The sequence below is a fragment of the Clytia hemisphaerica genome, unplaced genomic scaffold, assembly GCF_902728285.1.
Source record: "Clytia hemisphaerica strain Z4C2 unplaced genomic scaffold, Clytia hemisphaerica genome assembly, whole genome shotgun sequence".
Taxonomy (NCBI): Eukaryota; Metazoa; Cnidaria; class Hydrozoa; order Leptothecata; family Clytiidae; genus Clytia; species Clytia hemisphaerica.
Genome location: NW_027103262.1, coordinates 1,504,443 through 1,518,706, shown reverse-complemented (window position 1 = coordinate 1,518,706; position 14,264 = coordinate 1,504,443). Strand labels below are relative to the sequence as shown.

At 36.0% G+C, this 14,264-nt stretch overlaps 2 protein-coding genes across 2 annotated transcripts; both read left to right on the top strand.

Annotated features, from left to right (window-relative positions):
* The first annotated feature begins 3,564 nt into the window (after positions 1-3,564).
* On the top strand, positions 3,565-9,080 carry LOC136800415 (uncharacterized). Its single transcript, XM_067057077.1, has 5 exons — positions 3,565-4,264; positions 5,512-5,559; positions 6,731-6,847; positions 7,528-7,686; positions 8,825-9,080. Exons 1-5 carry the CDS (start codon positions 4,228-4,230, stop codon positions 8,914-8,916), a joined length of 453 nt encoding a protein of 150 aa, XP_066913178.1. The 5' UTR covers positions 3,565-4,227; the 3' UTR covers positions 8,917-9,080.
* A 1,791-nt stretch (positions 9,081-10,871) lies between these two features.
* LOC136799426 (uncharacterized) lies at positions 10,872-12,681 on the top strand. The gene is made up of 2 exons (XM_067056137.1): positions 10,872-11,787; positions 12,335-12,681. Exons 1-2 carry the CDS (start codon positions 10,872-10,874, stop codon positions 12,679-12,681), a joined length of 1,263 nt encoding a protein of 420 aa, XP_066912238.1.
* Positions 12,682-14,264: the final 1,583 nt, after the last annotated feature.

Genomic DNA, 14,264 nt, shown 5'->3' with positions numbered 1-14,264 from the left:
TTTGGCCAGTTTTTCCTACGAAGGGTTCCCAGTGTATCTGTGAGAAACAAGCATACAAAACAAGCACATAGATTTTCTTTTGAATTTCAAAACAGCCGAAATGATAAGTTTATCTTTTCGCACCCATCAAAAATCGTCACAAAGTCTGAAATCTGAAATTATACGAGGCTGAATCAGACTGATAAAAGGTCTTCTTCACTTAAATATAAGGAAATATAGACAGTAGCGTAGACAGGAGGGGCAGAAAATTTGTGCAGGAGAGCAGATTTTTATGACACTGTAATTATCTATTCATAATATAAAAAGATAATTACTGTGTCATAAAAATCTGCTCTCCAACACAAATTTTGCGCCCCCCCCCCTTGTCTACGCTACTGACAGACAACCATGTTCCTCTGTTATTTTTCGACAATTATTTCTCGCTTGTACAATTATTTGGTGTCCATCAGGAAGCCCAGGAGAGCTGATAGTACTCTGGGAAAAAGTTGGGAAAAATGCATAAAAGATTCACTTTACTTGTAAGAAAACTATGTCTTTCTGGGGGATATTTTGCACCTGGAATATAGCCTCATAACTGGAAAGTTAAGTTTTGCACTGTGACCCCCTGCAGTCAAGACGATTTAGCCCCAGGTTACTTCAACTATATCTATGTTTTAATTTTTTGCAAATATTTTCAGGTGTATCGATGTAGAATTCAATGGGATGGTTTGTTTTAAATTTGTGATAAAATAACAACTACAGTGTGATCAAGAAACTTTTAAAATTCGTTATGTTTTAATACTATGATATTTTTCTCGTACAATTTTAAACAGCGTTATTTTTTCTTCCTTTATTCGATTTTTTTCCCAGGGGACGCTTATCGTTATAACATGCGTTTTATGCTACTACACGTTTTTTCATAAGAACAAACGATGTAAGAACAAAATGCTGCAATGGCTAAAACACTAAGAACAAGTTAAGAACACTTTAAAAGGGTTTATGGACTCTAAACACATAATTCCTTAGGAAATTACACAAAAATAGTGACTAATTAGTGAAATTGCGAACATATTGAGAATATTCTAAGGCTTAAAACTCACAAACTCAAAACTCAAAAAATCAAGAACATGCGAAAGGCTCTAAAAATTTTGGATGTTCTTATTAAAAAAACGTTTATTAACATGTATCAAAAATCTATTTTATTCATTTGATAATAAAATATTTTTTTTATGAGTTTTTTAAAAAAAATGTTGAAAACTACAAAGGGAGTTAGAAAGATCCCTGACAGTGTATCTCCTGCGCATCATAGTTCCTTTTTTTTCGATATTTTCCCCTTTTCTTCTTTTTGCTTTTTACAATCATCAGTTTCATTGAATTATAAATTGTGTTAGTAAAAAATAATAGGTATAAAATAATCTTTCAATATTTTAGTCATATTTTAACGAAATTTTGTGAACAGATTTAGATTTTATGGTGTTGGGAATAGACAAATGAAGGTATAGCCGGAGTTTAGATTCAAATCTTTTATGTAGGATTCAAACAAATTCGGACCTAGTCCCTTTGTCCTGATCCTGAAATGATTTGGCTGAAAAGTGTGCTGTGGTTAGGAAAACCTACCTAGGTCACATGACATTATATTAGAATTTCAGCGCTTGGCCAGTAAGAAGCTTTCGAATTCGCGTGTTTTCGAAAATGATAACAGCAATATTTTTTTGCGATATTCACTTTTTTTGGTTGGATGAAGAGCTTAAAGCACGACATCTAGTCCTTGGGCTTTACAGAAATCTGTGATCCTGATAGCACCCAAGATTAAATCACGTCCGTCGATAAAAACAAGGTGCAAGTGGCTCTGCTCTGGGAGATTGGCATTCGAAGCAACTTAATTTTTACATAAGATGAGCCATCTGCGTGTTTTTATACAAACACTGAAATGGAAGTAATACTTTCCAACCGAATTTGAAAGATGTAAAGTAGCGAAAACACAAAGAAAATGCTGCTGCAAATTTAATCCTTCACCCGAAATTGACGCAAATCTTCATAGGCTTTTCCGTACTACTAAAAACACAAAGAAAATGCTGCTGCAAATTTAATCCTTCACCCGAAATTGACGCAAATCTTCATAGGCTTTTCCGTACTAGGAGCTGAAATCTAAAGGTATTTTCCCACCAGGGAAGAAATTTCGGCAAAAATTTTCAGTGGGGCTTGGGTCCCAGCGACCCTGTGACACAGAGATGTATCTATTTTCCGTACTAGGGTAAGGTTGAAGATTCGTCTCTAGCATTTGGCTTGAATTAGCTGGGTAAAAGTAGAATGGTTTTGAGGTTATACCATACACCCCCTTCTCACACACCCGGTAGAATTTTTTCAGCCAGCAGGGATAAAAGTAACGGACTGTAACTCGATGGGGATTGATATTGCTATATTTTTTTATGGCTGGGGATTTCAATTCTTTTGTTTTCAGGTCAGAAAATTCAATGTGGATTGGGAAAATGTCATAATATTTTGCAGTGAAGATTGGTTTATTTGATTATTATCAGTGGGGACAGAAATTGGACGATAATTTTTTCACCGGGGACGAGACTTTGGATACTTTTCCAGTGGGAAAGGCGCCCAGTGGGTCTGTGAGTAGGTGGTGTTACCATATCTAAAACTCGTCTACATTTTGTACGTTTGTAAACATCGAATTGTAAAGCATCGAATGTCCTATCATGGACCCAGTCCCTTAATTCACTTTTTTATGATTCTAACACGTCCATTGGTAAAATCAAAAAATAGTGCAAGTGGCTCTTGAGACGAAATCTATTCTCGAGTCCAATCAAGGCCCAGGGTTAATTTGTTATAAATTTCTGGCATTTTGAGTTTGATTGTATAATTTTTTTTAATGAAAGCATTTTTTATTTACCACCCAGTTCGAACCCAGCTCACACGCAACGTCGTTTCAACGTTCATCCAACATTATATGGACGTTATGAACGTTAGATGGACGTTGAAACGACGTTGTGTACCAGTGGGGAAACCCTTTTGTTTATTGAAAATCTAATAACGGATCATAAAAATATCGCCCAAAATTGTTATGAGAGTTTTCTTAATCATTTCTACGGCTATTTTGATTGAAATATACTATCCTGTAAAAAAAGACGAGCGATTTCTAAAAAAGAAGGTATTTCGCGAATATAAAGAGAATATACAACGAGAATTGGCTTATCATTGTCCCAAAAATAAAATTGAAGGTTCAAGTTTTTTTTAATCTTTGAAATTTAGAAAAACATGATAGTTAATTAGAGAGGAAAAGCGGAAAGGTAGAAATTTTATACGCTAATTTATGACGAATAGAACATCTGGTTCGAATAGTGACGTTTCACACGGAAAATATCTTCCTCATTATATTTTCCTAATAATTTTTTAGACTGTTTTGAGAATGGGTGTTTTTTCTATTATGATGATTATTTTGAAATTTACTTGTTATTTTTTACATAAAGTGTGAAATACCTCATTTAAAAAAGCATTTTACAGTAATTAAGATCTTTCATTTAAAACTTCCCTCACTTCTAATATTTTCTTAACAAAATTTTTCTCGTTTTTGATATTTTTCAGGTGGCCCAACAAGAGAAGAACGGATAAAAAATAAGGATAAAAGTTGTATATAAATTAAACCTAACAAAGGAAAAAACATCTTGTACATTGAAACATTCTATCAATATAAAAAGGATCCCAACGAAATTGAAACAAAATGGCGCATAATTAAGGATATCAATACCTTATTTATAACTTTCATTGATATTAAAGTTGAAATATTATACTATCAAATCCAAAAAAACAAAATACATTGAATAAAAAAAAACAGACCAATAAGATAAAGACAAAATTTTAAACTGTGCTATTTTAGAAGAACTATTGTTTCAGTATATTGGTACAAATATACTTTATAAGCCAACAAATTTCCAAGAGGAAAGTGGATATTCATTCAATAGAAGAAGATTGGACGTGGGGTAAACGGAAAAAACACATCAATCCAAACCATCCGGACAGACAAAGTCTTATTGTGTCTTTTTCGGACACCTGGTACATTTCGTTTACAGTTATTGTAAATTGGTTTGTGAATGAACATTGTTTTTTATCGGCTTGGATATAGAAGATATATAAAGATCAATCTTGAAAGGTCGAGAAAGTATACGAATCGGGGAAGAGCTACTTGGGAATAAAAATCTCAAAGGATTGAGATTAAAGAGGACACAATAATTTTACGAAATGGATAAACTATATACTGTTTGGCTGGCACTTATAGGTATGTATTTCGTCTTAGATTCGTTTACTATACAATAGGCAATTCGCTTTTTAGCCTTACTCTTATGAGTAGGAGTTTTGCGCTCGAAATGAAGGAAGAATCTTTTTAACGATTTTCAGTTTAATATCAAAGAGGACTTTAAATATAAACTAAATTTTACCAGGTAAATCAAATTTTCTGTTTTGACTTTATGTTAGGCCTAACTATCCCTAAACAATGACTTATATTTCTCAAATTTATAAATCAATTATGAGGTATTTTCTTTGCCGCCCATAATTGAAGGAGATATTCCATTTAAAGGCTCTCGTTAAAGTCTTTTGTGTGCTCAATAGGTTTAAAATTTTTATTCCAAGTCCAAGAGTTAAACGATGTAACGTAACCCGGCAATGTGAACTGCATATTTAGGTTTTTTCGGGAAAACACTTTCTTTAGTTACTGAGAAACAAATCATTACCTTGACCTTAGATGTTTATTTTCAGCTGCATTTTCCCCTTTCAATCAAGATTTCAGTGTTTTACTGAATCTTATCTGTATCCCAGACCTATTGGGATTACAGATATCTTATACTAGATCGAGCTTTTCCTACCCTATTTCAAGCAAAAAAAATCGCCATCTTGGATGTAGTGACGTCACAATTTAGCTTGCGAGATCCTCGAAATTTTGAAGTCGTTGCCAGTATCAAAAAGGCTTGTGGCCTACTTTCAGCAAAGATGGTGGATTATTTTGCTTCACCCGCCGTTGTTTGGGAAATACAGACTGGTTCTATCTAGTGTTTCATATATTGTAAGATATCTGTGCCTATACCTTACAAGTTCAGCTGTACTGGGAAATTGAATTTGATATTATTCCCATTTGTAATTCAATGGGGAAAGATGCGAATCAAAACCATCCCTATCTGGAATTTCAAACTTAGAAGCTTGTATCCTCACTGTGAGAAAATGTTCCACCGAGGCAATATGACAGGATAAAATGAAAACAATTCTCGCAATAAGACAGGATAAAATGAAAAACAATTCTCGCAGGTACTGAACATATGAGTACCCTCACCACACCACATTCAATGTTCGGCAAATCTCCCCACACTCTTGTATCAGAGTGATGGTACCTAATTCCCCTCACTTGGTATGGGTTGATCCAGGTCAAGGTACATTCAAGTTCATTCAAGCCAAGTGAATGTGACTTTTTGACAGGTTGTACTGATTTTTCAAAAAATCCAAAAAATTGATTTGTTTTTATTCTTGTTTTAGGAGGCTTCTTAATTTCGACAGTTTCTGGTGATCACAAACAATATGACGGTAATTTTTTGTCAAACTCTAAATTAATTTAAAGGATTTTCACTTTTCCAAGTCGTGCGAGCTTATATGTTGAGAAGTTCTATTGTTTATTCTTAGTAAGAGCATGGAATTATTATAGACACTGGAAAAACAATGAGCTGATTTTTGCCAATTTCTCATGTACAAGCCTTGTCCGCAGTAATGACATTATTGTTCACCCTCCTTCCACCATTAAATGATTTTCCGTATTATTTTAATTACATTTCTCATCAAAATACACTTATCCAATTCCCAAATGAGACTTTAAGTTCTCCTCCGAGATTCAAACTCGTCTAGTTAATTACTAATTATACGTCGTTCTGACGTTTTAAATTTCGAGAAAGAAGGAAAAACATGTTATGTACAGGGTGTCCCTAATTAAAGTATCGAGTTTGAACATGCGATTGAGTAGAAAAGTTTTTGTGTGTTATCACTAAAATATAAGAACGTTCTCCATCACACAGGCTTATTACAAAAGGTAGTTACAACGTATAAATTAATCGTAATGACAAAGAAAAAGGAGGGAGAGCTTAAAATACAATTTTGTGAACACGCACATAAAACTTTTCTACTCTTAGTTGTGTTTCGACTCGATACTTTAATTAGGGACACCCTGTATAAAAAATTGAATATTGACACCAGAAATTTTTAAACTTCAACCTAAAAAAATCCACTGTGCCACCACGTGCCACCAAAAGATTTTTATACCACAGTGCAGCTATGAGACTCACATCTTATATATGTCAATCTCAGCTCTTCTCGGAGAAATATTGGAAAGATATTCCCAATTCAAAATTTCGTGTCATTATAAGCATTTTCTTGGTTTTACTTATCTGATGATTTTTTTCTCACACCAGATTTCATAAATGTATCCGTTTGGTATTCTAGCATTCATTTAACTCGATAGGGGTCGATAATCCCCTGAGGATTTTGATATTATTTTCGGGCCAGAAAATTCAGAGTCGATGGAAAAAATAGCATAATATTTTAAAATGTAGATTTGCTTACCTGATTAATTTCAGCGGGGACAAAAAATGGAATATAGTTTTCACTGAGGACGATATTTTGGCGACTTTTTTTAGTGGGTCTGTGAGAAGGGGGTGTTTTTTTCTACTTGACTTTGCAATTTATTTTCATTCTTTCTCTTTCTTAGGAAATACATCACAGCAGTATTCAGACGGTGAACTATGCCAAATATCAGCAACTCGAAAAATGTTAAAATCACTTGGTATCACGAATATAAAAAAGTGTATTATTAACTCAAAAAGAGGTAAAACAATTTTGAGTCAGTAGTAAGATTCCCACTTAAGGTTCACTTGGTAAATAAATGAACACGCTTTTGCTCCGGTCCACCCATATACCATATGAGTGGAATAATTAGGTACCACTACTGGTAAAGAACGCGGGTCATAGTATCTTGTATTCACATAACCAATGGTGTATGTATGTGTCTGGACAGCACTTTGCATTCCTACTTTAAAGAAGGAGGGATTAGGGAATAGGATCCATTCCCCAATAAGGAGGGTACATGTCATATCATTCACAATCGTTGACAGAACTACTGTCTAATACTGCCCAATAACCTATTTCTCAATGCTGAGTCCCCCTTCCCCAGCTTTCAATAGCGAGTTTATGTATTCGAGATAAATCGAGGGGGACGATATGAAGCAAAGTTGACATGTCTAGTCCAAAATCACCGTCCACTTTGCTCGACGACGGTAAAAACACCAAGATACCGTCGTCTGTTTAGGTAAGCAAAGGTGATATAGAGCTGTACATCAACTATCGACTTTTGTTTTGTATCGATTTCACTTACCGTCTCCCTCGATATTCTCCGATACATAAACTCGGTAATTATGAAGGGAGGAATGTTATAACTCCCACTGACCCCACACCAACACTGAAGACGTCCAGGACTGTAGTATATTTTAAAACTGTTTTGTTACCCAGATATTGCAAACCTTGTATCAACATATTTAAACATTGAACCAGAATATACGAGAGGAGTATCACAGAAAAGAAGCAACATTCTCCAACCTAAAGATAATTGGGATCAAGTGGAAATTGAATTGGACCAAGTGTTCAAAGATATTTTCCACGGAAAACGAGGTAAATGTTGACTTTTGATGCATTAATTTAGAACATTTTTCCGAAAAATTTAAAACAGTTCAATTCTTTGCGGACAGTTTGAAAAAACTGGTTAATTACCCATTAAAACTTAGCACTTTTTATAAAAGAAGGTAATGTAACATATTATTAACGTCTTTTTAAAGTTCATAGTGTCAGTTTTGCAATTAAATTCTTAATTACTCTTAAGGGATTTGATTAAAAAGCAATTTATAAAGGCAATTCTTTGTTAAAAGTGTTAAAGAACCTAAAACATAACTTTTATGTTCAAATACTAAAATCAATTTTTCGACTATGGTCAGAGCCCTTAAGTGCGTACCCTTCTTTTGCTGCCATGTAGAAACCATGTCAGCGCAATTAAGAGTAATTCCCTCTGTGGACTGTGACTGACTGTGGTTTCTCCACGGTAACAAGAAGAGTGTACAGCACACTTAAAACTAATCAATGGAATTTTTGGAAAATCATCTCATTCGGAAACCATAGCTCTTCCCCTTTTGGAATAGTACCGAGTTTATGTATGTGTCTTTTTTTGGGAAGGAGACGGTAAAGTTCTAATTTGACTAGATCCTGACCAACTGAGGACGACGGTATATCAGCTCTTTTACCGTCCTTGATTTTGCGGGTCATAAGCGTGGGTTATTCCAAATCGCTACAGTCACTCTACCGTCCTCAAAAGTGCAAACACATAAACTCGCTAGTGACGGGGACTGGCAAGGTCTGTCACACAAGGTAACACAAGGGTGTAGTCAACGCTTATTGAGTAGATTGATTCTTGAGGTTTGCCCTCTTGTATATCCTTTATGAAGCCCGAGCAGCAATAACAAACAGTCACTTCATTTTTTCCATACTTGCTACTTATACTCTTATGATTTTTATTTGAAGCCCTATTACCTAATTGCTGCTCGGGTTTTTTTTGTCCGTTTTACCACCCTAAAACTGTCCCAGTCTTTTTTTCGCTCCTATAGACAATAAAAAAAGGTGTAAAAAAGGATTGGATCGAGTTTAGAGGGATAACTAAATAATAGTGGCACACGTCTGACCGCGCGACTACGGTCGAAAAGGTGTATTCATTTTCTTTTGTTGAACATTTTTTTAATTTAGAATTTATTTTATATTGCAGAGCGACAATACTGCTGCAGTCCACTGTGCACGCCCTTCATGAGGAACCTCGGCTGGCCGAATCCCGCCCTTATAAGCTGTGAAGACAAATAATAGACAATGGAATCATAAAAAAAGCATTATAAAAATGACTCAAAGACAACTTTTTCGCATGGACACCCGTTTATAATATTTACAAATCAAAACACTTTCTTGGAGGGAATTGCTACTTTTTTTCGGTATTCATAATACTTGTGTCATACGAAAGCACCACATTAAATCAGCCATTGTTGGTCTTTTTCAGGGTGTTCCGTATAAGGGCTTAGTCATGAGAAAAGTCATGAATTTCTATCAACGTCTTTGTTATCTAAGAAATAAGAATAAAAAGGGAAAATCTTTGGTGTGGAAAAATTGAGTTTGAGTGTGATACTAGCGTTTCCGTATTACCGTCGTTTTGTATAAGTTTCCCATTTCCGCACTAAGATTCCTTTGTCACTTTTCTAGCAGGAAAAGACCAGGACTCAGAGTAGTTGAAAAATAAGCTTTTGGCGGAAGTTAGACAGTTTCATAAGTAACTATTTTCCATAACTTTAGAAACAAACCTTTTCCAATCTCATGCCGGTTATCCCAGAAAAAATAGCGGGGAGATTCCAGAAAAGTGACAAGAATTTTAGTGCGGAAATGGGAAACTTATACACAACGACAGTACACGAAATTCTTTGCTATTAAAGCTTACAAAATAAATTGCCAAAGTCCTGCTCATATTCCAGTGTTATCCATAATTTCTATGCCTCAAACTTCTGTCTGATTCAAAACTTTCTCTGCCTTGGGAACCCATATAGTTTTCCCAGGAGAAAGTAGAGTGCTTGGATATTGTCTATAATACATTTAGCAGGCATGACGGAGCTCTTTCAATCTGGTACGGTAAATGTTGAATTTCAAGCCATTTTACCGACTAAAAGAGAAATTTAGGGTTTTTTTGAAAAAATCTGGTACGACAACTGCTACCTGCCGTACCTGGAGCGTCGTGTCTGTTTAGATTTGGAACAGGTAAAATTTCTTAAATCTAAGTCCGGAAAAGCAATCTTTCGGCTCTTATTTCTTGAGTTATATTTATGAGAAAAATATGAGGTATAGTAGTAGGGTTGTTTTATTTATTATCTTGAAAGAAAAACAAATTTATTAATCTTCTTGTATTTTAGTTATATATATTATCATATCCTTTTTTGTAAGATAAATTTCGAAATATTATGAATTTTACTGAGACAGAATTGGACTCTATGTTATGTAGGATGCAAACGTGTTGGCAATTATCTCCTGAAAATCAACCAAATCTCCTGAATTCTAATAAGCGTGGGGGGGGGGGGGATGGAATAAGAGGGGGGGGGGTAATTTGAAGACATAATTTTTTTCAACTGATATCGATTTCAACAACAAAAAAGAAACTTTAGCAAATGAACACGTAAAATAAGAACCGATACTAACAAAAAGGAAAATTTTAACAAGTTTAAGGCCCATCTACACTGTAAGAAAATATTGAATCATTCGAATTTAATTAGCGGGGGGGGGGGGGGTGGTGGTCTTAATAAGAGCGGGGGGATAGATTTTTTGGTCTCTTAACAATTAGCGGGGGGGGACGTCTATTCGGGAGACAAGAGTAATAAATGTAAATATCTTTGTAAGAATTATGCGTGCAAAACGAGCACGAATATTTTTGGGCATTTTCTCTCTTTTTTGCTAATTCTAAGGTGTAAAAAATCAAAGGGGTGGAGGCAATACCAGCTTTCCACCGGAATATTCTATATCATAAGATTTGGTCTAATATCGTCTATCTTTTTCATCAATTCTTTTTTGAAATATCTACAATAATGTCTGAAATAATATATTGGCACCGGTCTCAAAAAAACCGCTTGACTCATTACCAATCCCAAAGCACCGACCCAAAATTCCGATAGTTGAAGGTTCACTAACTCTGCAATTTGGCGAAGCACACCCGCTCCAAAACGGGGCACTGCTCTCTCTTGTAGGACTGACGCCCGCAAGTTATATCTAGTCATGAAAGCATTATGATGATTACAAACTTACCCCGACGTTCATCCCGCATCGCTCGTCGCGCGGTCAACCAAGGAGCGCGTCCTGTCAATGCACCTCAGGTTACAGTCGAAAAATATGCTACTGAGGACGTAGACCCTGCGAGACAAAATGTCCCAAATGATAGACTTATTAAATGCAAGAAATCTGTATGGCTCTCTACCTTCAATACTCGCACTCTGCGGGATACCCAAATCTACGAACTCGTCGCGTCTGCTGAACAGCTAAAACAAGAGATTATTTTTATTCAAGAACATCGTTACCTACATGAAGAAAGTCCGATTAAAGAGCAAGACCTAGGAAAACAATGGAAACTTATCACATCTTCAGCTTGGAAAAACAGCGTCAATGCTTCCACTGGTGGCATTGGATTACTTTTAATCCCCTTAGCTTACAAATCTCTAAAATCAATTGAGAGCATTACTAAGAGAATTATGATAGCTACCTTTAACGGAAACCCACAAACGACCATAATTAACTGCTACAGTCCAACCAACGTTGATGATGAAACTGTTGTCGAAAACTTCATCACTCGACAAGTCCTTAAGCATAACCTACTGCTTATAGGTGGTGACTTTAACGCTCACCTCGGACAAGAAGACGGATATCATTTTGCCTATCACCATACAACGAATCGCAACGGAACCATGCTGAATAATTTCATCAAGGAACAAAACCTCTTAGCTCTTAACACATCCTTTCAGAAACGTGTTGGTCAAAGATGGACATTCACTGCACCAAACGGAACAAAGGCCCAACTCGATTATCTTCTGATCAACACTAAATGGCGAAATAGTGCAAAAGACTGCAGAGCTTTCAACTCATTTCAAGGAGCCAGAACAGATCATCGAATTGTTTCTGCTCATATCAAACTGACACTTAGAGCTAATAAAAGTAAATCCAAAAAATCTCCGACGTTTGATTGGTCTTCTCTCAAAAATGACCAAGATATATCAAATCGCTTTACAATATCCTTAAGAAACAGATTCGATGCCCTACAAGACACAAATGAAACCAATTCACCTAACCAAACCTTCAACAACTTTGTCATTGCCTGTGAAGAAGCAGCACATAATAGCATACCAATAAAAAAAGAAAGCCAAAAGGCACATACCCTGGGACACAAACGACATATCCCTAAAAAGAGATAAGCTCCGCAAATGCTCAGAAGTAAAAAACTCGAACCCTTCCCAGACCAACATCAATAAATACCTATCTGCAAGGATTGACCTTGAAAATACATACAAATCGGTACAAACAAATTATCTAAACCAGAAAATTGATGACATTGCATCAAAATCCATTAACCAACAATCTTCTGAAGCCTGGAAAATAATCAATGAGATAACCGGTCGAAAAGCATCCAATAACTCCAAACTTAAAGCCCTAAATGACGAAGAAAGGCTAAAATTATGGAAAACTCACTTTGAGACACTTCTAGGTGGGACAACAGACACTGACGAATCTACCATAAACATTATCTCGCACGAATTACCAATAATTAAAGGTGATTTCACCATTGAAGAATTGGACATTGTTTTAAAAAGTATAAAAGACAAGAAAGCATGTGGCTTACACAACATACCCGCTGAAATCTGGAAGCTAAGAAACTTCGATGATATCCTGTTATCACTTTGTAACTCTGTCTATCAAGGACAGCCAATTGACAAATGGAGAGAAGGATGTATTCTTCCTTTTCCCAAAAAAGGAGACCTTGGTGTTGCGTCCAACTATCGAGGAATCACCCTCACATCAATAGCAGCTAAAATTTACATACCATGCTACTGAATAGGCTTCGACCACACATTGATCCATTATTGCGAAAAAACCAAAATGGCTTCCGACAAAACAGATCAACTAACGGCCAGATCCTGACCATTCGTAGATTAATCGAAGGAGCAAAAGAAAAGAATCTCCCACTTGTCCTTCTATTTATCGATTTTTCTAAAGCATTCGATTCCATAAATAGAACCAAAATGAAACAGATCTTATTCTCGTATGGCACACCTGAAGAAACAGTTTCAGCAATAATGATGCTCTATGAGAATACAAAATCCATGGTCAGATCTCCAGACGGTGACACTGATTTTTTAAATATAATCAAAGGAGTATTGCAAGGTGACACGCTCGCACCATACCTCTTTGTAATTTGCCTTGATCATATAATGAGGAAAGCAACCGAAGATAATGCGAATCTTGGCTTTACTCTAAAACAACAGACAAGCCGTAGACATCCCCCCGATATGATTACTGATGCTGATTATGCCGATGATCTTTGCATCACTTCTGACCTTCTCAATGATGCAACTGTCCTCCTACATCGTATTGAAGAAGCGTCCATCAAAATAGGTCTCTGTGTCAATGCAAAAAAGACAGAGTTCATGGTTTTCAACCAAGCGCATTCAGGTTCAATTAAATCCCAAACAAACCAAAACATCCAAGCTGTTCAAGAATTTACCTACCTTGGCAGTAACATTTCCTCTACAAAACGAGATATGGAAATCAGACTAGCAAAAGCCTGGTCAGCCCTCAACAAACTGGACAAAATATGGAAATCTAACCTATCAGCAAAATTAAAAAGGAATTTCTTCAGAGCTACAGTCGAGTCAGTTCTTCTATATGGAGCTACCTCGTGGACCCTAACTAAAACCCTCGAGAAAATGCTGGATGGCGCGTACACCAAAATGCTTCGGGCAGTTCTGAATATTCCGTGGAGAGAACATCCAACAAAGAGATTACTCTACGGAGATCTTCCACCAATAAGTCAAACATTGAAGGACAGACTCCTCAGGTTTGCTGGACATTGTTTTAGGAGCAAAGATGAGCTAGCTAGCGATCTTGTCCTTTGGCAACTAAATAAAATTCACGGTTTCAAAACACGCGGTAGACCAGCAAAGACGTATCTTGACCAACTCTGTGAAGATCTAGGCTGCTTGAAAGAAGACCTCCCGGTGCTTATGAGAGATCGAACACGGTGGAAAGATCAAATCATCAGATGCCGAGCTCGCCCCGGTAAGGTAAGTAACTCTGCAGACAGAATTATCGAAGCTTGTGGGAGGAAATTGGTAGAAACACACCAAACTTGTAGTGTTTTCTGCCAAATTATTGTTGTGATTGTAGATAGGAACAGCATAGGACCGGTTGAGAATATGTTTTTCATATAGAAGAAATGCCTGTCTAAAAGGGTGACAAAATAAGAAGAGGATAATTCGATATTAGACCTAAAACGACATAATTGTTCAATATTTCACACGAGTGAACTCTAATCGTAAGGCTGAAAACCTATCTAGAGGTACCATGATTTTCCTAATGGAGAATAAGCAAATACTATATTATAGAGTCCATTTAAAAATGCTTTTAAAAGGATGATT

Excerpts from the sequence above, each read along its gene's own strand:
- LOC136799426 (XM_067056137.1), top strand. The coding sequence starts at position 10,872 with ATGATTACAAACTTACCCCGACGTTCATCCCGCATCGCTCGTCGCGCG. Across the intron at positions 11,788-12,334 it reads GACACTTAGAGCTAATAAAA|GTGGGACAACAGACACTGAC; the intron begins GTAAATCCAAAA and ends AGACACTTCTAG.
- LOC136800415 (XM_067057077.1), top strand. The coding sequence starts at position 4,228 with ATGGATAAACTATATACTGTTTGGCTGGCACTTATAG. Across the intron at positions 5,560-6,730 it reads TGATCACAAACAATATGACG|GAAATACATCACAGCAGTAT; the intron begins GTAATTTTTTGT and ends TCTCTTTCTTAG. Across the intron at positions 7,687-8,824 it reads TATTTTCCACGGAAAACGAG|AGCGACAATACTGCTGCAGT; the intron begins GTAAATGTTGAC and ends TTTATATTGCAG.